The following is a 23,754-nucleotide window of genomic DNA, read 5'->3' as shown; positions in this document are numbered from 1 at the left end:
TCTTGAAGAAGCGTAAGTGTGGTTAGAGCGCCAGCAATCTCCTAAATGGCCCTGAAATTGTTTTTCTTTTCCTATTATGGCTATCAGCTAAAGGATTTGTCCGTTTGTTTGCAACAATGAATACCACAATTGACATAAATGCAGGACAAAATGGAAATTTAACAGTTGAATATGAGGCGTATCCAAAACCGAAGGAAGAAGTCTGGATGTACATGAACGAAACATTACAGAATTCGTCGGACCATTATGTCAAGTTCAAGACTGTGGGCAATAACAGGTAATAAGAATGGCTTTAAGTGCTATTGATTTCTCTTTGAAACAGCAAAATAGAGTCCGCTCCAATAAGATGAAAGTGGAGATGGGAAGAAAATTGTTTCTGAAAGGTCTTGCCAAAATGAGGCTTACTGCAATACCTGGTGTGAAGTCTGCCAGCCGAGGTGTGGAGTAGTGCTGAGCTGAGTGCACCATCTGAGGGACCAGCGTGCCTCTCAGCTCACCTACATGATGCCATTGCTGCCTGTAAGCTAAAGTAAGAATTCAGTTTGAATGCGGAGGCCCTGCACCACCACGCAGTGTGTGCAGAAGATGGTGCACTACTAATTTCTATCTTGGCTTTTTGTGCAGCAATTGATGGCAAGTTCTGAGCATCGCTAATGCTTTTTTTTTCTCTACAGTTATACAAGCGAACTTCACCTTACCCGATTAAAAGGAACAGAGGGAGGCATTTACACATTTTTTGTGTCCAACTCAGATGCCAGCTCCTCTGTAACATTTAATGTCTATGTGAAAAGTAAGTGAACAGTCTGAAATATTTCATTATCACAGTAATTGTATTTTATACAACATAATGTATGCACAAGATGTCACAGTGTGGTTCAGCATATGAGAGGCTTTCTGAAGTGAAGCACATGCTGCAAAACTATTTAAATGTCAAGATATAAAAGTGCAGAGTACTTACACAAATCCACCTACTATCCAGTGTGACCTTACGTTCTGGCAAACATCCTCCAGAGGTTACTGGAGAGCAAACAGGTAATTTATACAGGAACAAAAAATAGTAGCACCTGGAAAGATGGTCTCAAAAATGAGACCATAAACCCTTGATAATTTAAGGTGGAGCAGGAGGTAGAAGGATTGCATACATATAATTTGCATTTTTGGCTGCCAAGTTAAGCTACTAATTTTCTTCAAGTTGTTTGAGTTGGATGTACAATTTGAAAATTGTAAGCAGAACTATTCATTTGTGCCTTTTGGCATCTAAATACTTCTGCATCATAATATAGGTTTCCATTGTTTTAGAGAAATCTGCATAGCTTTACCAATGTACATGCTGTTATCTTTATGTACTTGTAAAAAAAAGGGATCAACCTCAGTTCCAAGTAGTATTCTTCAAGACAAAGGGTAAATTTGAAAATGAGTTAAGTGAAACCTTCAGGAAACTGTCCTTTATGGCAGAGCCATCCTGTTAGAGAATTTCTTACTCTCAGATATTGGCAGCTGCTAAAGGCAAAGATTAAGGACGGTAGGCAAACGGGAGAAACTAATGCAAGGTAGATAGTGATGCCTTCATGCCTGGGACAACAAAAAATATAGGAAGTGCATTATATGCTGCAAATCTGTTGTTGCAGTGCTTTAGCAGTAATAGGTCTTTCTCTAGGCATGGGCTCATGTGGAGGACCATTGAGACTTCCACATATGCACAAAATCATAGATTAATTTCTGAATTCTTCCCATTTGACAGTGAATATCAGCATCTGAAGCATCAGTGATGTATTTACAGTGCTGTGGCTTGGGTCTAGAAATGTCATTTGTACTCCTTTTGGAACATGACATTTCTTCAGTTCTCCATAAAGGCAGTCATTTGTTTTGTGCATTTCACTTCCCTAGCTGTGATTTTTGAGGTGAGGGCACTGGCAACCTCAGCTATCCTTTGCCATGTTGAATGAGTGTGGATCACAGTCAGAAGGGGGAATTTGACTGTTGTAGATATTAATGGAGCTAAGTGCTTTGTTAGATGTTTACTTTCTGGGTAGGAATGGAAGAAATCACAGGCTGTTTGGGGAGCCATCAGTTCCCATGAGGCTGGGTGATATTTCCCAACCTGCAGCATCATATATGTGCTGAAAGCAGGACACTGTGGACTCTTTGGCTGCTCAGGAGCAATCTGGGCAAAATAACTTTAAAAAACGGCAGCAGTTTTGTCATCATCAGATGTCAGTTCTTAGTGTAGTTGATAAAGGCTGAAACCCCTGCAAGTCATGGTTAGGGAATGGCATGGTGAAGCATTATGGCTGTGGCAGGAGAGAGTGTGCATGACTTAGTTTTGAAAGGCTTGCCTGTGCAACCAGCAGCATTCAACTATCATTCATTCTTGCTTCAACATGGAAGTTACCGACTTGGAAGTCTTGGAAGTAAGATCAATCTTGGGATAAAATGAAGAGATTGAAGCCACCTCAGCAGAGCTTTGGTTACCATGTGCGGCTCTGGGTGGGCTACCAACATTGCTGAAACGGATGGATTTGATGCACTTGGCTCAGAAGGAGTTTGTTTTGGTGTTTTGACTCAACTACTGCAAATATTTTTTCCTTTCGAAAAGGGAAGTTGAAGCAGATTGATTCCTCTAAGGGTATGTTTTTAAGAAAAATAACCTCCTCTTTTTAGTAGCATGTAAGATCCTCATCATTTAGGTATGAAACACAAACTGCACAACAACATAACATTATTTCAAATAGCAGAGTAACTGCAAAAGGTTAGTCAAGTGTGAGTGGGACAGATGCTGATCTAATCATGTGTCCTGATTTGGCCTTGTCACTGGGAACTTTGCATAAAAAGCTGGGATCTAGCTTCTGCTGTTTACAAGTCTGGCTCAGGCATGTAATCAGCAGAAAGCAATCAAACAGGTAAAACAGGATTCATAATCAGGGGGATATCTTCATGTAAACACAAATCGATGCTGAAGCATTTGCTGAAGGATGTGAAAAGCCCTGTGCAGAAAGACTTCAGATTTAAACACATGTAGCAATTGCATATGCTAATCTGAAACAACACTAAATTGCTAAAATAAAATGTAGTCAGTCATAGAGAGTGCTACACAAAGTAGGGAAGGAAGGAAGGAGCTCTGAAATTAGGAGCCAAAGGGAAAATTACAACTTGACAAGCAGTATGCTGAACTGAGCTACAATTAAAAAATTGTGCAAATCTCCAGAGTGGCAAGTTACCATGCATCTAGCAATTAGTGGAGGAATCTTCAAGCTGGTATCTGCGTTTAATGCAAAATAATATCTGGATATAATTATAGTCAGCAAAATACTATCTGTGCAGTTGGAGATCATGCTGCAGAGAAAAAACTGGTCACGGCATTAGAGGTCACGTGAAGCTTGGCATTTTTCCTGTCGTTGCTATACTCACTGAACAAATGAGGAGTCACTGTGGGGTTGTAGAAAGATTCGGTCCAGAAGATGTGGCTGCAGAAGAAAGTCTCTCTCTGTGCTGATAGAAAATACCTATTAAATGTTAGCTTTTTAAACATCTGCTTTCCTGTGCTAATTATGAAGAAATTGGTAGTAAAAAGCAACTGAACCCACAATGCTGTTATTCAGAGCGCTGAGCTGAAAGAGAATTGACTTCTTTCAAATCTTTGCTATGTTCAGAATCAACACTGATAAGAGCTGAAAATCAGTTCAGAAATGGTGAAATGAGAAGTTTGGGGCATCTTTAAGAGCGGACTGCAGGTGCTGGGACATAGCACAAAGTTTTGTGGTGTTGTGACACCTGGCACACATCTTATACGTAAGCACACAGTTACAATTTCACAATTTAGTCTTGTTGATAGGGGATAGGAAAGCTGAATTTCATATAATCCATGAATACTAAGACTGTGTGAGATACTCCCTGCTATCAAAAAAGTTCTGCTCCAAATGAGTAATGTTGAAAACCCGTCTCAACATTTTGCAACAGTGTTTGGTTCTGGGTGGTTTGCATAAGACACAGCATGCGGATTTAGAAATGAAAGAACATTTGGTTCTTGTAACATGACTCATGAGGAAATGCTACATTATTGAGAGTATATGTGTGTTTTATTGCCTCCAATTTAATCAGCAAGTAGAATATTCATTAAAAACGGTGTGCAGTCTTGTCACATGGATTTTATCTGAAATAAATTGCTTTTTTCCACAGTTGTCCATACAATCTCACAAGTTCCTACATTATTAGAAACTCATCTTAGATTTCTGTAAAGTTATATTAATAGACTATTAATTTGTGCCAAGTGAGCAACGTCTTTGGCATATAGTCTGGCTTTGCCATTATTGTCTTTTTTTTTTTTTTTAATTTGCAAGGAAGCTAATATAGCTGTGGCTTCTAATTCTAGTTCTCCAAGAAATAAATCTTTCTAATATTTGCCAGATTCATGCAGGTGTTGTCCTTGCCTGAAGGCCTGTGACATTGGGCTAACGACTGCAAAGTCCACCTAATTGCTTTGTTCTCCCATCATAGTTAACACAGCAGCTCTGAGCTGCATGCAGCACCAGCTCCAGTGCAGAGACAGGGAGTGCATCGTCATAGCATAGGGCACCAGCTGGCTGTCTTGCTTTGTAAACTACCAGAGCAATCAGAAGTTACAGCTTGGGCAGCTAATATAGCCAGCCAAATATTAGCTTCCTCTGCGGCATTTCAGATGGTGAGCCTGTTAGGCCAGTGTTTTACTGGGATGCGTGCCCTTTGTGGGACAGGGATAGGCATTGGTTGCATTGTGCTGCAGTTTCTTTTCTGACTGTGGTAGTAATGTTTAATGGAGAGCAGATGCAGGAGAGGTGGAGTTTGACAGACGTAGCACACACGGCTGTGGATAAACTGTCCTTGTTAGAAGCTGGTAAAGTTCCTCTGCAGGAACTGGAACTGCCTTCTTGTTTAAAACACATACTTTGTTCTGTACAGCTCGTGACTTTGCTTGTGTAGGATCTGTCATCTGATCAAAAACATAGAAGAGGTAAAGTGCTCTGAAATCCAATGGAGGCATTCAGTGTAAGCACAGAGATTTTCACAGCTGGTCAGTGCTGCAGGACCATGGGAAGCTCAGTTCCCGTGACTCTATGGGTAGTAACACACACAAGTTACTGGGGTGACGAGCATGTGGCAATGCAAATTCTGTGTTCCTTTAACGTGAGACTCTCATTTGTGTGTGTTGCAGCAAAACCAGAGATCCTTACCTTGGATATACTCAGCAATGGCATTCTTCAGTGTGTGGCAGCTGGATTCCCAGCCCCTACCATTTACTGGTATTTTTGCCCAGGAACTGAACAGAAGTGAGTTAAATAACCAGAATCTCCAAAACCTATTCTAGATACAACACACACTAATAAACAATTAAAAATTAAGACTGAAAAATGACTTGGTAGCAGTTACATTGCATCACTGTTTTCATCACTTTAGGTATTGCATTATTTGCAGTGGTTTGAGGGGAAGGGAGCAGTACATTTCAATACTCCTCTTTGCATCCCCCCTTTGCATCCCATCCTTGAAGGGGGGATAATCAACATTTTCTGCTGTGGAAAAGTTAAAGCCAAACTTTCTCTCTGCTGCAGGCTAACTAACTGTTTATATCAGTTTGGCCCCAAATGGCGCACATTCTCTATCCAATTTCACAGAATGACAGTCACAGAATCACTTGTGAATACAGCTGTTATCTTCTGTCTTATTGTGTAATGATATAATTTTTCAAGACATAAAGTAATTAGATTTCTATTCACATGAAGCGTCTGACAAGTAAACAAGTCTGACGTTATTATGTGTAAAACCTGATGCCTCATTACCACGTCTCCAAAATGCCTGCAGAGTTCCACTGTGAAATGAGCATCTGTGAAGCACATTTTCAGATTTTTATTGGCTTGCACTGTGGTTGCAAATCTTACACTAGCAAGTCATGGATCTCCCACCTGCATCATTTCACTGGAACAGGTTGCCCAATGAAGTTGTGGTAGCCCCCTTGCTGAAAGCATTCAAGGCCAGACTACACACGGCTTTGAGCAATCTGATTTAGTGTGAAGTGTCCCTGCCTATAGCAGGGGGTTTGGAATGAGGGATCTTAAAGGTCCCTTCCAACCCAAAGCATTCTATGATTCTGTGATTCTACACAGGTTTAATGGTTACAAAACTCACGGTGGACTTAAGAGTATGTACCCCTAGCCAGCAGCAAGTGCAGACCTCGGGGTGTCTGTACAGCTTGTTCTGTCAATTTCACCCACTGCATGGAAGATAAGAAGGCACTGTGGGTGGGATAAGCTTTTAGGATAAGATCTTCATCTGAGTCTCATTGTGAAGCTGTGTTGTTTGAGTTGCTGGTGATCTGCCTTTGACTACCTTCCTTCCCAGCAGCACCTGTCATTCACTGCTAGGAAGCAGTCTTCAGTAAGGTAACTGACAGCATTGTTCTTCCCAGGTGTTTTGACTCACCAACGATATCCCCCATGGATGTGAAAGTCAGTTACACAAATTCATCAGTGCCATCCTTTGAGCGGATCCTGGTCGAGAGCACTGTTAATGCCAGCATGTTCAGGAGCACTGGTACCATCTGCTGTGAGGCATCCAGCAATGGTGACAAGAGCTCTGCTTTCTTCAACTTTGCTATAAAAGGTAATGTTTGGAGTGAATGCCGGTGCTGTCCACCTCTTGCTGTCATGCAAGAATTCATCTTTGAAGTGTGTTGCCTTTGCCACAATAAATTTTATGGTTGCGTGGCTGAATGTATGATATTACAATATGAGTTCTGCCTGTAAAATCATCACCTTCTCCTTTCAGTTAATATTTGTGGTAACATCTTCAGAATCGCAGAGCAGTAGTTAGCTGGTTTTATTCTGCCTGTGCAGTGTGATCTAGACCAGGGACACACCACCTGCAGCATGGCACTGGTCTGCCTTCTCTCTATCATTTTTTCTTCTCCTGTCTTTGTTTTGACTGTCTAGGTCCTAAACTCTAGGCCATGATCTCTTTCAAGATAAGACTGCATTTTCGTCTGGCTTTTATCACGTTTCAGGAAAATCTGGTCTCAGCATTGATGGGAGTGTAAGGGCTCTGCTTTTGTAAAAGGAGTAACATACTGCAAAAGTGGTTACAAGTTTTGTAGCAGTACTGGTGGGTTTGTAGAGAAAAAAAAGCGCTAGAGCACAGATGACTCAAAATGTGTTTGTAAATCTCTGCTTGCTTTGGAAAACTTGCATGTTCTGCTGATGCTTTTTTTCTCTACTACTCAGATATAACATACAAATAAGCTACAGTCAGGGTAGAGCCATATTCCTTCACAATCCTATACAACCTCTGCTTTCAAAGACTGGGTTGTAGAGATTGTTCTCGGGGAAGGAAAAGAGAAATTAGGATTTAGGAAAAGTCTCCTAACTAAGCTTCCTTCTTTGACTGTAAGCACATACTAGCTGATCTCAGTGTCATGCCTAGAGCTAAGGCTCTAGGGAAGCAAAGGATGTGGATTCTGTGCCAGGGCCTTCCTACTATATCCTAAAGATGGACTCTGATGGACTCAGAGCACTTCTGGGAAAGTGGAAACCTCAAACGATATTACACAAGGAAGACTCAAGGAAAGCTTTTTCACTTGATTGTTTTTAGAGTATTTTTTCCTTTTCAGTATTTAGGCAGGATTTTCTCTGTTTTTTTTTCTAGAACAAATCCGCACGCACACCCTTTTCACACCTTTACTGATTGCATTCGGGGTCGCCGCTGGACTGATGTGCATCATAGTCATGATCCTGGTGTACATATATTTGCAGGTAAAATTCAGCAGCTTCTCAAGTCGAGGTAGGAAAGAGTGGGAGCTGCCTGGGGGAGGGAGCATCAATACTGACAGCTGTTCTCTTTCCTTCCCAGAAACCCAAATACGAAGTCCAGTGGAAAGTTGTTGAAGAAATAAATGGAAATAACTATGTTTACATAGACCCAACACAACTTCCTTATGATCACAAATGGGAGTTTCCTAGAAACCGGTTGAGTTTTGGTTAGTTTATATTAATTTAACTTCATCTGTGGGGTGAAACCTGCAGGTTTCACATGAGACCTTGGTCAAACATAGCAGGGTTTTGTCAAAACGGTGTTGTGCAGGAATGCAAATAATGATAATTGCTCATATTTACCTTGGGACACAAAGCAAGCAGATGTATCTACACTACCTTCCTTAATACCATGAAACAGAAGTCTAATCCCTTCCCAAAAAAGTGTTTCAATTTGCTACATGGTGTATTTTTTTGCTTTATTAGGTAAAACCCTCGGTGCTGGAGCTTTTGGAAAGGTTGTTGAAGCCACTGCTTATGGCCTATTTAAATCTGATGCCGCTATGACAGTAGCAGTGAAAATGTTGAAACGTAAGTGGCTGTCATCTGCTGCCCAGTTTTTTCTATCTTCCTTCTGGTAGGTGCTATTTACTGAGCATTGCATTTTGCCTTGCAGCAAGCGCCCATTTAACTGAAAGAGAAGCCTTGATGTCAGAGCTAAAAGTTCTCAGTTACCTTGGTAACCACATTAATATTGTGAATCTACTTGGAGCTTGCACTATTGGAGGTACAGTATCAGCAGATTATTGATTATTTCTGCTTTTTTTTTATTGTTGGAAGGAATAACCTTGCAAAGGAGAACCATTGTTGCTAAGAATAAAATTCTCAAATACACGTATTGCCTAGGCAGGTTGCAGATCATCACGACTGTCATCTGTGAATTACTAAGTCTAGGTTTAAGGCTCATCCTAAGAACAATGATGAGACTGCTGTAGCTGCAGCTGAAAATGAAGGCTGTTGTTATTCTCCTTGTGAGCCATTGTGTGGTTTTTTTGGAGAGACTACAAAACATAAGGTATTTTTCCTGCACCACTCTGTTTCTCATGAATGAGAAGAGATATTTGAACTTGCTGATATCCAGGGTGTGCAATCAGCAGCCCTGCTGCATGCAGTGTTCCAGTCTATGTTGGTTGCAAGTGTATCTGTTAAGGTACCACCAGAGTCACAAAAAGTCTGAAAGGTAGAAAGCTGAGAAAAAGGATTTCCCAAATAAACCCAAGTGTTTTGTATTTAATATTAACTTCAAAAATAAATATAAAAATAAGAAACTTTAAAAAGTTTATTTTCATATATAATAAAAGATATCAAGCAGCTGCAGTGTCTGATACAGAGTGACGCTGTCCCGTATTTTTAACTTAGGTGCTTTCAAGTATGAAAGTTGGTGGTGTTTCTTGCACAGATATTTGCTCTAAGTTTTTTTCTTCATTTTTCAAAGAAAATGAGCTTGCAAGAATTTGTAGCTTTAGGTAGGTGCGAAATGTTTCTTACCTTCACTTATAATGATTTAAAAATAGGCTGAAGCGGTTTCAAGTAGTCGACAAAGCAGAGCTGCTGGCCCGAGTGCACATCTCTGACAGCTGAAGGAATGTGGTCTGGGAGCAAATCCTGCCACAAAAGCTGTATTCTCTATTATAAAAGCTGTAATTATTAACTGCAGAAAAATGGAAATAAACTGTTGAGGTTAAGGAATGGTGGTGCAGAATAACCTTACAGATGAAATAACGCACAGCATGATTACACATTCAAGGGCCATAGCTGCAGTCATTCACTCAGAAAACATATATTTGATCTATAAACATCCGTGCTGGAGATGACTTGATTCTCCTTTCCGATTTCATTTTAATATTCTAAGACCTTGTGCAGTGTAGTTTTCTGTCTCAGCAGGCTGTTCTATTTGAATGATTTTTCTTATTATACTAAGGAATATAACACTCTACATCATTTCCAAAACATTACTGAAGGAGTGTGAAGCTCTACTGTAAACAGAAGTGAATCAAAAGGATTAATGTTTGAAGCCTGAATTACTCGAACGTTTGGAACAAATAACTTCCTTCAGGAAGTGAGCAAAATCAAACAGATGTGTCTGGCCAGAAACATTATCACAAGAAGAAAGAGAAAAAGACTTATTTGTTTAATTTTTTTGTACAATGCAATACTACTGGGGAGGGTGGAAATTAATTGGGAGTGACACAGCTTTCGCTGGACAATAGCTACTTGCCTGTGAAAGAGAAGAAGCTGGGTCGCTTGTCTTAACTTTTCATGTCTAGTCAGTGTAAGGCGTTGTGATTGTTAATGGACAAGTCTGTGTGCTTTGCTGAATGGTATCTTTATGTAAGGTTTTCTGCTTTGGAAATAATGCCCACCTGCTTTCTCGACCTCGTGTACTTCTACAGGGCCCACACTGGTCATTACAGAATATTGCTGCTATGGTGATCTCTTAAATTTTCTGAGGCGGAAGCGAGATTCATTCATTTGTCCAAAGCATGAAGAGCACACAGAAGCAGCTGTTTATGAGAACCTTTTGCACCAGACAGAGCCCACAGCGTAAGTGTGACCTGCTGAAGTATGTGTGTGTTCAGGAGATTGAGAAGGAGGGGATGCTGAGGTTCATTAGGGATGAGGAATTGGGAGGACCCTTTCATGCATCAGGCTTTGAAGGTTCTTTGCTGCATAAGGAAACAATTTAGTTAAAGAGATGATTTGTATAGTGGGTGGCTTATTCTAACAGAGCTCAATTCATTGTATACACTCTGTGTTTTACTTCTTTGTCAAATTTCCTGTAGTTATTTCATGCAGCTCCTTGGCTCTGATCTTCATATCTGTTTGTGTTTATCATTACTGTTAAACATTGGCAGTGCTCATTTAGCATCTTGAATAACAATCCCCCCAGTGTTGTGGTGTTAGTATTCTGGGTTCTTGCAAGTTCCTGCCTTCAGAAATGACTTTCTACAGCCCAGACAGTGTCCTCCTGTGTTTTAAGCGAGCTGCCTCTGGTAGCCCATTAGATTGTGTGGTGCCCTAGCCTGTGTCACCATTCGCTCTTGTGCTTTTATTTTTCAGTTACTTCATCTGTATATTTTTAGCTCTTCTGTTTTAGATACAAGCCTAAGTTCTTTCTGAGCACATTTCCAAGCAAAGTTCCTGCTAACTCCTTCCTTTTGCAAAGTGAGGGATACATAATTTACCAACCTGGGGGCTGTGACAATACCTATCCATTTTTATTTTCAGTCCGTTGTTCCCTGCCCCACTGGGCCCATCACTCTTGATTAGCAGGCACAAAAGAACCAGGAAGCCTCTCAGGAGGTGTTAAAGTCCTTTCTTACAGCTAGGGCTAATGCTGGTGAAGCTGACAATAATACATGGATAACTGGTGATGCCAGGGGCATTGGTGCCAAAGTAACCATGAACAGACAAATTTGAGTTGCTACAGGATGTGTGTCCTCTTCTCAGTGTAGGAATCCCGCTGCTTGAGCATGTTGTAAACTGAGGTATTAACTAGAAGGTATTGTCCAAATTCTTTTGTCAGTATTTACTGCAACGTTGCAGCTGCTGAATGCTTCAGATTTGTTTGTGGCTTAGTGGAGACTAAAGCTGTTAGTGATCTCATCGCTACTTTCCATGTTAGCTATGTGGCTGCATTTATTGTTCATAAACTTGAGGATCAAGGACCATGTGTGTGAGTTCTAATGGCAATGAAGTGAACTATGCTGACATGCATCCATCATTTCCAAAGGGCCATACCTCTGTATGTATAAAGTATATAGCATGAAAACATATACATTTGAATTATATATAACAATAAGAAGACCTAAAAAATGGAGCAGATAACTGTCTCAGGCCTCATGTGATTCTTTGTAATACTTGAATCTCCCCTGGGACTCCGGAAGATCCAAACTAAGTATTTTTTACCATTCATCTTCTGCATTTCAATTACCACCTCATTTGCAGAAACATGCTGATAGAAGCCAGCCTAAGCAGAAGAAGGAAGCATTAACAGGTCCTGTGAAACATCTGGTCGTTCATTTATAGACTGAAGGCTATATGAACAGTATAGATACAAAAGATTTTGTTTGCTTTCCTGAGCCAAACTCCTAACATTGAGGTGTTAACTGTGCTGATAAGCCTCTTTCTCTGTACTAGCCTTTTCTCATCTTTGTTACATGCCCATGGATTCTCCAACCATTTATAAAGCATTATATTCAGAAGGTTGGTGCAGCATCAGCTTTTTCTTCAGATGGCTTTTGAGATTCTTTTCCCCTAAATCATGTTTCATTTCATCTGTAGGGATGCTGTCAATGAGTACATGGACATGAAGCCAGGAGTGTCATATGCAGTTCCCCCAAAAGCTGATAAAAAAAGGCCAGTGAAATCTGGTGAGTACAATGATGAGAAATTGTTTTCTTCTGGGAGCGTAGATAGGAAGGTTTTTTCAGATGAAACTTTGCTATGGTGGATGGGGACAATTAAAACTCATGAAATAGTATGAGAAGGCTTAAAAAAGAACAGTATGGTAAATTACAGTGTAATCTATTTTTCCACACTTAATTGGAGCGTAAGGATTATATTTTGCTTTTTGGCAGTGGGCTATTTATGTAGCTCTAGTCTAGTACTTTCTCAAATGGCTGACGTGTTTAATGTAAGATAAATCTGTTTCTAAAAGATTATACCTGGTCTACTCAAAAGCTGTTGGTGTTTATATTGCATAGGATCCTATACCGATCAGGATGTTACCCTTTCCATGTTGGAAGATGACGAACTTGCTCTAGATGTTGAAGATCTATTAAGCTTCTCTTACCAGGTGGCAAAGGGCATGAGCTTCCTTGCCTCTAAAAACGTAAGTTTGTTTTTTATATTAGCAGGTAGCGTACTAACCCTTCTGATCATGGGTGGTGCCTCCTAGGGCTTGATCTTCAGCCCTTCACTTTCTGGAGCACACAGGTAGTTTCATAAGAACTCTTGATGGCTTTGGAGACACTGAAGCCCATGGGAACTTTAAGGAGCTATTTTTTCAGGCTTCTCTGCTGTATGGCAATTGGATGTAATGCATGGCAGAACCAGAAAAGCCTAAGATGTGGACATCTTCAGAAACAATTAAATCTTAAGACTTTAAGATTTGTTCTCTGAACTGCTGGAGAGTTTACAAACTAAAGAACAGTGAAAAGACAGCTGAAAAGCTATCTGTTTGCTTAAAAGTGCCTCGAGTATCTGTACAGTTTTAAACAAAGCTGCACTTGTTACTTCTCACAGTGCCTTAAACAGGAGAGTTATCACACCATGTGCTGGTTGTTTTTAGCATTGTGGCTTAATGTACATGGTATGTCTTATTTTTAATTTTCTGAGAAGAGAATCAGCCTACAGACCCACAGATGATCTTCTTTGGCTACAGGGAGCATAGCAGACGCTTTCTGGGTTCTTAGGAGAGGTACTGCCTAACAGAAAGGGTCTGATAAAGAACACAAGTCTTAAATGATTAATGAATATGATCTTCCTACAGTATTTCCTACATTTTACTTTCAAAATAACCATGTGAACATTGTGACAGGATTGTACAGGTGCACCTTTGATAACGTGTAAAAAACCCAACACTTGAGCAATTTAAGCATTGCTATTGATATTGGGAATTCTCATCCACAGCAAGTCTATGTTGAAAATTGCACTTCATTTTTTTTCCCTCCCCATTGTTTTTTCCTTCAAACCCTTTACAGTTGTTGTTGTTGCTGCTATTGTTGTTTCCAGTCTATTGCCAACTTCAGAACAGTCCCAGTAGGCAGATTTTAATGGTCTTTACCAGACTGCTGCATCCTGCACTTTTCAGGGCATCCAGTGCGTAGCGCACATATTCCTTCTTTCATTTTCCTACAGAATAGCCCTAGGAGTCACTATGCCTCATTCCCAGTGATGGTTTTTGTTATACTTTTTCCACTGATACAAATAGGCAGTGAGTAGCAGAGGCAGTAATGAATATAACACCACAGCCCTAAGATCTTGGGAAGTAACACACATTATTTGTTTGGCAATGCAGAATTACTGGCTTTGTTACAGCATCAAGTTACAGTGTGCTAACAGGTTACTGCACTTGGTCTTCTTTGGTCACTGTTAGCTAGGCTGGAAGGGGCCATGGGCAGCCTGATGTGGTGCGTGGCAGTGCTGCTCACAGAAGGGGTTTGGAACTGAATGGACCTTAAGGCCCTTTTGAACCCAAACCATTCTATGATTGTGTGCATACAGGCTCTTAGCTTCAGCTAGGGAGTGCAGAGTGGCTTGGACTGATGGATAAAATGCTTCACATTGCCTCGTGCCCTCAGGGATGGTGGTACTCAAAGCCCAGCATCATGGAGTGTACCCAGCTTTCTTCTGCAACTCGATTGTATATCCAAGCTCAGATGCATAAAAGTGCCTCTGTGAGGGAGTGGGGATTGGAGTCTGTCCTGGGGTTATAAGTGTTTTATTGAGCACACGATGCCTTGATCACAAGACAGTTCCTCCTCCAATGGACAAAGCCTTTATTCAATGCCAGTTGCACTGCTTTGGGAGGAGTCAGGCAGAGAAACTGGACATTTGGCCATTTCTGCACTTCACTGCTTCAGTGCAGTTGCTCTCTCAGCTTTACATATGCAAAGCGAAGATACTGGAGGGCAGTGTGGATGAGAATCCCTTAGGACAGTAATCGTCCTTAAAATTAGTTTCTTGTGTAAGCATACCAGGGGGACAGAGATTCAGTTGCTTATGTAACCTGCAGCTATTGTTTTGTGAGTATGATTTTCTTAACTCTCCAGATATTTTTATAATATATATATTTGGTAGGGAATTCCACAAGTTTTGTATTTCAAGGGGAAAAAAAAATGCAGAGAAAAATGGAACCATCTTCAGCTATTTTTTAGACAGCTGTGCCTGCAGATTGTGTACCGTCAGCACAGCAGGAGCTTAGCACTGTCCTTTCTAGATGGAAAAAGATTATTTCATTAGAGAAACACCTCAGTTCTCTGGCAAATACAGATGGGCTCTGGCTACTTACTAAGAAAACATGACTGCTGGAAAACTCAGCCACCCCTCTGGAGCTGCAGCTACAAACACACAAATGAGTGCTGGAACATAACCTAGCAAGGTCATTGAATATGTGGCTGTTTCTAGAAAGATTCTGACATGAAGATTGCCACTGTTTTCAAATATTTATAGGCCTGCCTATAAAATTCTCCTAGATACTTAATACCTTATGCTTTCCAAAGTATGTTTGAAGTGGGATTCAGTTTTCTAACTTGTCTACCTTGAAATTGTTACATAATTTTCTCAATTTTCAGCTTTTCAGCGCTTTCCCCTCCGTCACAATGCCTTCTCTATAAAAGATTACTTCAGAGACAAACCCCATTCTCTCCTTACTCGTCTTGTGTTGGCCAATGACTTCTTGATAAAAAGCTGGAGAAAAAAAAAGTCTGTCCCTGGCATAGTACAAGTGTGTTAAAATTTAGCTGCATGAATTGTATGTGGCTTCATTATGACTTTCAGCTTGCCACAAAATGCTCAGTGTAGTAAGTTTATGCTAAGAAAGCACGTAACTGAGCAACAGGCTGTCATGAATATTAAGAAATAACTTTGTTTGTCATTTTGTTATTTAGTGCATTCATAGGGATCTGGCAGCAAGAAATATTCTTCTCACTCATGGTCGAATAACAAAAATCTGTGACTTTGGCCTGGCAAGAGATATAAGGAATGACTCAAATTACGTGGTTAAAGGCAATGTAAGTATGTGGTACTTTATCCTCTGGGTTTACATTGGGAGCATTCCTATTGACTTGACTTGCAAAGGGTCTCTCTTATACAGAGATCTAGATTTCCCAGTTCTGTTGTAGATTTATTCTGGTCAGTAGCGTAAAAAGGGGCAATAGCTAATGGAGATTTGTGTACTAATACATACATGTCGTTACCCTGGATAAAAGAACCAAAAGTACGTGTCATAAGGGAGGAGACATTTTTGCTGCATCAGTGAAGATGTACCATCTTCTTGTTTGATACAAACTTTTAAGCTAAAGCTCTCTTAGAAACTGCAGGCCTTACTGTTGTGATAGTCTGGTAGGCCAGTCTTAAAAATAATTATTTTACAATTTTTGCTATACTTGTACATTACTGAAATATCTAAGCAATCAGGGTTTGCATCTTGATTTTTGCTAAAAAACATAACTCAGAAATTGGATTATAAAGTCTGAATTTACTGATTGGAGCACAGTGGGAGGCAAAATTTCATACACAGAACTTAACCTCATGTAGGTAAAAAATACAGCTTTAATTTGCTGCTATAGGTCAAGCCCTTTAACAGAGCCAGAACAAGACAACACAAGAAAAATGCTTAAAACCTATACAGATGAGCACCCGTTCCATTGTACCTCTGCAGAGGTACAAAGAAACACTGAAGTGATGCAGATTGCATTGGCAGAATTTGAGGTCCGCTTTTAAGTTCTAGAGTAGTAAATGAGCCTTGCTACAAAAGAAAATCTAGTCTATCTGAGACTGAAACTGGAGCAGCGTGCTATGTAGTACAGGCCTTCTGCATCTCAAACTGATTTTTGCTGCCTGGATGAATGTTTTAAATCTGCGTCAGATACATGCAGCCATCCACTGCCTTCAAGGTACACATATTTTTCACTTGCACCATTTTTCAAATAAAAAAAGGTCCTCCCTGCCCCAGCTGTCTCCATCAGCTGCTAGGGACATGAAGCATGGCCAGCCAGGCTTTCAGCACACTGCTGAAGAGATTAAATTCCACCCCTCAGTATTTTTTGCATCAATTAGCCTCTCAGTTTCTGGCACCTCAGGTGTCTCGAGTATCTCTCCTGTTCTGCTCTCAGCCTGCAGTCCTCTGAAGTCCTGGGTACCTACAGTTGTAGGCTGCAGGAGAGAGGGCTGTGTTTGTTGCATTCAAAAAGAATGTTCATACCAGCTGCTGGGTGCCTGAAGGTTGAGGTTAGGGAACAACAGGAGCCCAAAGAATTCAGGAGTGGCTGTCCTGGCAAAATGTGGAGTGGCATTTAGTGAAAGAAAGCTGCTTTTGGGTTCAGGGTCAGACCAAGAGCTGCTTGATCAGCCAAGGCTGCTCACAGTGGGAGGTACAGACCAGCAGCTTAGGAGGGAAGTGAGCAGTAAGTAATTAAGTTTTATGCGTCTGGGCTACACTTTAAGTTTTCTGAGTCATCTGACAGCAGGATTTTACTTAGCCTGAAAGGGTCAAAGGAGGATAGGCTACATCTGCCCGGCAGAGGAAGCAGTGGCTGCGGGAGGTGTCTGGGTGCAGCTGGCTCGATCTTAACGCAGAGGAAGACAAATAGGGCAGGGCAAATCTTAAGGGCAGGAGCCTGGCTGGCTCCCACAGGCAAAGCAGAGAGTGGAAAGGCAATTGGTGTGTGTTCCCACACAAACATGTGAAAAATGTCAGTATATATTTCACGCAAATTTTTGCTGAGAAGCTAAAGCAGATGTCTTAACTGCTGACTAAAGCTTTGAAGCATCTTGGGGATGGTAGCCAGTCCACAGAAGACTTGTGTGTTTGCCTAAGGAACTGTGCCATGTACATGTAGATTATTTTACTCTCACTTCCTGCCATCCCTTGTAAACTAGAGGGATTCACACAGCATACAAAAAATCAGAATACAAGGAACTGCACAAGTTTGATAGACGTGCAGAGAGGTGAATCCATAACAGTGCAGCACGTGGAGACTCTGAAATGCAGGGATTTCCGTCTTTAGTCGAATCCTTCTTTTGATTTAGCATGTATTGAAAGTACATAATAGGTTTAAAAGGTTGATTCTGTGTTGCCCATTGTCTTAATTTAATCCCTTTTCCCTGGACAGGCCCGTCTCCCTGTGAAGTGGATGGCACCTGAAAGCATTTTCAACTGCGTTTACACCTTCGAGAGTGATGTCTGGTCTTATGGAATATTGCTTTGGGAACTCTTCTCTTTAGGTAAGTGCCATCAAAATCTGTACTTTGGGGGGGGGTTTGTTTCACCTTGGCTTTACTCCATCTGCATCTCGCCTGCTCTCTCAACAGGAAGCAGCCCTTACCCAGGGATGCCCGTGGACTCCAAGTTCTATAAAATGATCAAGGAAGGATATCGGATGTTCAGCCCCGAGTGCTCACCCCCCGAAATGTAAGTGAGCAACCCCTACTCACCAGACATAAGCAAAGATGCAAAGAAAGGGAAGCTTCTACATTCACGTGAAGACTTTCTGTATTCACCCACTGTCGTTTAAAATTTCTCTGAGTCTTAAATAACAAATCTAACTGGTGTAGTAGATGCCGTTGTAGTTAAAAGCAGTGTAACACACTCGTGCCTCGTAGAATCTGATCACTTTATCATGGTATGTGCTCCGTGTAAGTAAATTATTGACAGACCGCAGCACATACTACACATATTTAATTCTGATAAAGCACTCATTGGCTGTACGTTTGTGCTGTGCTTCCCCACGGCAAGGGGACTGGCTCCTTATCTTCGTCATGATCTGTCTCCAGTTCTCTATGCTGGAAATGGCTCGGCACTTAGCAAGCTGTCAAAGAAAACTGTGTCCAGATACTCTCATTAGCACCGAGGCCTTTGTTGTCACAAGCACGGCTGTTAGCAGCACTATTCTTTTCTTAAAACTCATTTAAGGAAGCTAAACTGTGCAAGTGGGTCACGTTTTTCTGTCAAATAATAATGCAGGTGGGATAAAAGCTCTCAGGCTGTCCTTCTCGGCAGTACCTAATTGCAGTATCTTCGCAGGTACGACATAATGAAGAGTTGCTGGGATGCCGATCCCTTGCAAAGACCCACATTCAAACAAATCGTGCAGCTGATAGAACAGCAGCTTTCAGATAATGCCCCCCGGGTAAGTTTGGCCTCTATATGGGTCAGCAGTTCTTTGGAGTCAAAGCTGTTTCACCTAAAACATTAGACCAGAGGTGGAAGAAGCAAAGATCTTCCATTAATTTTCCAATATCCATTATCACTTATGCATCTTTGGATGGTAAATTTAGGTGATAGGAGGGACCAGCTAGACAAGGCTCTTTGCACAGTTGGTGTTTCTCACTTAAAATATACTTGACAAGAATTCTGATGTTACAGAACACAGTGGTGCTACCTAGATTCATCTAAACTATGAAAAAGAAATCTATTAGTCTGAGAAGAATCTCAGGCATTAAGTATGCTTAGCTTTGGTTAGAAAAGCTTTCTGGAGGACGATTTTGAGCTTTTGATGTCCTCCTCCCTCTTACCACTTACTTCATCTAGCTGTATTTATTTAACTTGTGAGGTATATTGTGATCAAGTGTATATTCATGGTTCTTTCCACCATTCTCTATAAAAGCCTGTCCAGAGGGTAACCGGACAAAAGAGTTCAAAGAGAAAGTGGATCCATCAGACTTGGATTTTTTCTCACAGTAACACTGTGTGCAGCTGAGTTTTATAAAAGCAAATTTAATATCTGGTTTAAAAATAAGGCTTCCTTTCACCTTCTAGATGTCATGTTTGGGTAGAGTTTAAGGCTTCCTGACAATTTGAGAAAGAGGAAACTGAAAGCTGCTGGTGTTCGATTGCATCCTGTAGCATATTTTTAGCAGGTGCAGGCATCATTAAAACAAAAACAAAGACTGTGAAGTAAACAGTAAAGAAGTTTTTGGGGGCATTTTAGGAATAATTGGAGCAGTATTTTTCAAGCTTGGTTTAAATTTAGCATGCAATTGTAAGATGAAGTGTTTTTAGTAAGTGAGAATAACATTCTTGACTGTTAAAAGAGCTGTTGAGCCCACAACATGTTGAAGCAACATGTTTAGGTTTCTCAAGAATTCCCTGAGTTGGGTGCCATTCATGTCAGGTAGCACAGAGAGGGAGATGGCTCACTGAGGTACAAAGGGATGGGGAGTCTGCAGGGTATTGACAGCAGTGTTTGGCTTCTGCAGGTGTATGCAAACTTTTCCACTCCGCCTTCCAGTCAAGGCAATGCTACAGATCATTCGGTGAGGATTAACTCAGTGGGTAGCAGCGCTTCATCTACTCAGCCCCTCCTGGTACGTGAAGATGTTTGAGTGGCATCTGGAAGAAGAGGAGCCCAGCTACACTTGCTGTTTGTATTGTATAGGGGGTGAGAGAGGGAGAACTTCTATTTCTTTTACTTTTACTCACTACTACCACTGTGTAGCTGAAATGTTGTTGTAATACTGTCCTTTACCACACACTGTTACACATAAACTTAATGTGCTGAGCACGGTTACAGGCATCATTGCAGTGTTAACTGAAGCTGTATATATTTTGCTATATTGTGTGTATTTGCAGTAGAGAGCCAGATCTGAAGAAGAAAAACAAGAGAAAACACAAAAGAAACCCTGGGCCAGGGTGATGAATGAGATGACTACAGATCAAACCAAATCTGCAGCGGTCCTCTTCTGGATCCATGCTTGGAAAGCGTGTAGTCATTTTCTAATTAATCTTGTTTTGTTGAATTTAAGAAATAAACAGATATAAAGCAAAGTACTTCGCAAACCCCTTTCCATATCCAGCCACACCTGAGAGGCTTTCCCTGGCAGAAACTGCAGGTTGAAGGCCAGAAGGGACAGCACATCCCTGGGCAAGAAGTGAGCAGCCAAGGGATGGACATGGGCAGCACAAGAGAGAATTTCCAGAGGCTCTGGGGTATGAAGCAGATCTGGAAGGGAAAGACCTCAGTCTTTATTTCCTACCTGGGCTGTCAGCAGTGCAGAGCAGTCAGTAGGTTTCTGTGGGTACCTGTACCACGTCCTGCTGACATTCCACCACGTAACATCCCCTGCAGTCAGAATCGCAGGGATGAGATGCTTGGTTTGCTTAGAGCCATGTCAAAAAGCATGGTGGGCTCTGCTGAGCTGGTCAAATGATAGGAGAAGGGTTGCTTATAGTAAATGGAGCGTCAGAGGAGCAGAGGCCGTTTAACGAGACATCTTATCTTGGCAGGAGCAGAAGCAAAAAATTCTGTCCTGAGGGCCCTTTTCTTATCTTGTCATATGCAGGTGAATATTTCCCACAGGCTGGCTTGGATAATGCTCTCAGGAAAGGGCTATTCTTCCCACAAGTCATTTTATCTTTCTATCTCTGTGGTGGTGCTGAGATCTCGAAGAACTTAACTGGGAAGCACCGAATTTTTAAATGGAATAAACAATGTATACGTTCAGTCTTGTTTGGTGGCACATATGAAGCTCTGTGGGGTCACTTTCTGTTGGGCCTGGGATTGTGCTTAAGTATAACTCCTTTTCTTTCTGTTGGAAACACTGTTGGTTTTTTTTTTTTTTTTTTTTAACCTTTGTTCTGTCACCTTTAAATTAGTAAATGCGACGAGAAGCATTTTTCAGACAGAGAGTACTAGTGAAGTACCTATTTATTTACATTGCACTTAAGCACTCTGTAACTTATATTTTACCAGGATTTTGGTTGAGTTTACATGCATTTTAAATATGTAACTAACTGCCCAAAATGCAAGACAATTGTAAATACACACACTGGTAGTACATTTTAGGTAGTGTTGAATACCACATTCTTTATATGCCTGTGCATTTGGTTTATTGTTACAGGATCTCATCTTTCAGAATTAGTCAAGAAGTAGCCATTTGCACTGATCTTACTTAGGCTGTTGCACCTTTCCAAAGTTAGCCAGTTGTTTGGAGGCACTCTTATGCATACTTGTTGTTGAGCATTTTCAGTTTAATGCTATAAAAGCTCTTTCGTAGTGTGTTGGCTTTCAGAGCAACTGTAGACAAACTAGTTTTATAATCATAGATGTCTTGGTACTTTATGGACATTTAGCTGAGAAAAGGTTTGGGTTTTTTCTTTCTTAAAATTTATATTTTTATAATTTGGGGGGGTTTGAAACTTATTTTGCAATGGCTTAGTGTTTGAATGGTTTTATGCATTGTTTTTGTAAATATGGAAATGTAGCAATAATGTCCTTTTGACTATTCTCAGTCCTTGAGTCTCAAAAATATTTTTTTATATATATATATATGCAAAAACTATATGTATAAATATGTAAGTGTTCAAAAGTTTATGAAACACTTATGGATATGTTGCTTGGTTGTAGAATTGCAGTTCCGAAGACTTCGAATAAATCTGTAAATATGTATTCAGATGTGTACTATGTTAAGATGGAATATTTTCATGTAAGTCTTAATAAATTCTTGGGTTGAAGCAAAATATTGATGTCAGGCCACACAGAGGTTAGGTTGGGTATTCTAAAATATTTTTCAGATGTGTGCCAGAAAACCTTAATGGTTTCTCACTAGGAAAGTTCTTTACTTGTATAATATGGGTATATGGTATATGGGACTGTTGCATGGATACTTGGATGCAGCTTTACGCTGGAAAAATCTGCAACTAGAAGATTGATCCCGTAGACTGTTGGTACAGTCTATATGTCATGAATAATATTATTTAAAATTGAACAAAAACATCTCAAAAAATCTCCCTTATTCAAAGTATGGTTGTAAGTTGGAGCCCCTTTGTATACACTTCCTGCACACTTGGGCTGGACTGGCCATACTCAGTGTCTCAGGGAGAACACACTGTTTGGTTAATTATCTTCTTTAATGAGTCAGTTCCATTGTACCATGTTGTTTTCCCAGTAGTACTGGATGTAATTAATGACCTGCATTTTGTGATGTCTATCTTAGTGAAATCAGAACTGGACAAATGTCCATTAAACTGAAAAAATGAATGGCAACTGCATTATATACCTAGAACTGTCTGGATTTGGAAGCCATAAAAAGAGAACGTAATCCTTCCCTTGCTGGGCCAAATACCACATTCCTAAGGGGAAACCCTCTGCTTTAGTTACTGCAGTACTGAAATCTTTGAGTCCAGACCTGGCCCTGTGCTGGTGTACGTTTTGCATCAGCATGGTTTGTACGTGATTTAATTGCAAAGCAGTGTTTAGAGCTATCCTACCAAGAGCCCTGATAATTCCTGTGAGAGATAGACCTCAACCATTTTGGTCCCTGAACATTTCTGTTCCGTCTGCAGACCTCCTTGAAGAGCACCACTTCTTGAGTTTCCCTTTTAAATTTTCTTTTTATTTTTTCCAACCAGGCCGTAGCTCTGTTTGTTAAAACTCATTACAGAAATCAAAAAATAATGTTCTCAGGAGCCAGGATTGCCAGCTTCACTGCTACCAGCTTTGACATAATGTTTTAATAATGCTTCAGAAGTTACCAAGATTATGACTGAATTTGAACCATTGCTTTCCTGTCTAACCTGCTCCCATGTTCAAGCAGAGTAGAATTCACACCAAGACATCCCCATTGCTGAATAGGTAGAAAGAATTCATGAATTCTCTTTCAGCATCTTCCAAGGAGCTATTTCATGTGTTTATTGGGTAAGCATGTTATCACTTTCATTTTCCTGAAATGTTTTTCTGAAGCAACCTAAAACACAGCAGCTCTGCTTTTTGAAAAAAAAAAATGTTATATTTTCTTTTACTACAAGGCTTGCAATGATTACTGCCTCAGTTCTTGTTCATGGTCACACAGACTATTTTCTGCTATATTATTTTCCTGTGCCAATTTTAAGCAATTGCTTACACAGAAAGGCGCATTAGGAAGGTATATAATGGGTATTATATTTGTCCTTCAAAGTATTATTGTACCCAGATAGAAAGATCCATGTTACCGGCATGGATCATCAAATGCTGGAAGGGAACTCGTAAAGGGAGTGTAGCCAGGCTCTTCTCACTAGTGCCTGGTGTCAGGATAAATGGCACAAAGTGAAATGCAGGAGGTTCCCTCTGAGCATCAGGAAACATGTTTTAATTTTGAAGGTACACTGGCACAGGCTGCCCAGAGGCTGTGGATTCTCTTCCCTGAAGATCTTCCAAAGCTACCTGAGCATGGTCCTGGGCACCTGCTCTGGGTGTCCCTGTTTGAACAAGGATGGGAC

At 40.7% G+C, this 23,754-nt stretch overlaps 1 protein-coding gene across 5 annotated transcripts in view; it reads left to right on the top strand.

The window, feature by feature from the left end:
- Window positions 1–22,006, top strand: part of KIT (KIT proto-oncogene, receptor tyrosine kinase) — a 52,544-nt gene extending 30,538 nt beyond the window's left edge. For 3 of the 5 annotated variants that reach the window (XM_031588594.2, XM_031588596.2, XM_031588597.2), the window contains 16 exons: window positions 88–277; window positions 675–790; window positions 5,189–5,303; window positions 6,437–6,630; window positions 7,669–7,775; window positions 7,873–7,999; window positions 8,259–8,363; window positions 8,449–8,559; window positions 10,226–10,376; window positions 12,117–12,205; window positions 12,539–12,666; window positions 15,446–15,568; window positions 17,672–17,783; window positions 17,871–17,970; window positions 18,583–18,688; window positions 19,758–22,006. In XM_031588594.2, coding sequence (XP_031444454.2) covers window positions 88–277; window positions 675–790; window positions 5,189–5,303; window positions 6,437–6,630; window positions 7,669–7,775; window positions 7,873–7,999; window positions 8,259–8,363; window positions 8,449–8,559; window positions 10,226–10,376; window positions 12,117–12,205; window positions 12,539–12,666; window positions 15,446–15,568; window positions 17,672–17,783; window positions 17,871–17,970; window positions 18,583–18,688; window positions 19,758–19,883 — 2,000 coding nt within the window. In that variant the 3' untranslated portion in view covers window positions 19,884–22,006. The remainder of the gene's footprint in view (window positions 1–87; window positions 278–674; window positions 791–5,188; window positions 5,304–6,436; window positions 6,631–7,668; window positions 7,776–7,872; window positions 8,000–8,258; window positions 8,364–8,448; window positions 8,560–10,225; window positions 10,377–12,116; window positions 12,206–12,538; window positions 12,667–15,445; window positions 15,569–17,671; window positions 17,784–17,870; window positions 17,971–18,582; window positions 18,689–19,757) is intronic. The other 2 variants (XR_016466172.1, XM_031588595.2) reach the window with 2 other exon arrangements.
- Window positions 22,007–23,754: the final 1,748 nt, after the last annotated feature.

Source organism: Phasianus colchicus, chromosome 4 (genome assembly GCF_987193195.1).
Source record: "Phasianus colchicus chromosome 4, bPhaCol1.hap1.1, whole genome shotgun sequence".
Lineage (NCBI taxonomy): Eukaryota > Metazoa > Chordata > Aves > Galliformes > Phasianidae > Phasianus > Phasianus colchicus.
Note: the sequence above shows the minus strand (reverse complement) of the source record. Positions and strands in the feature narration are given on the sequence as shown.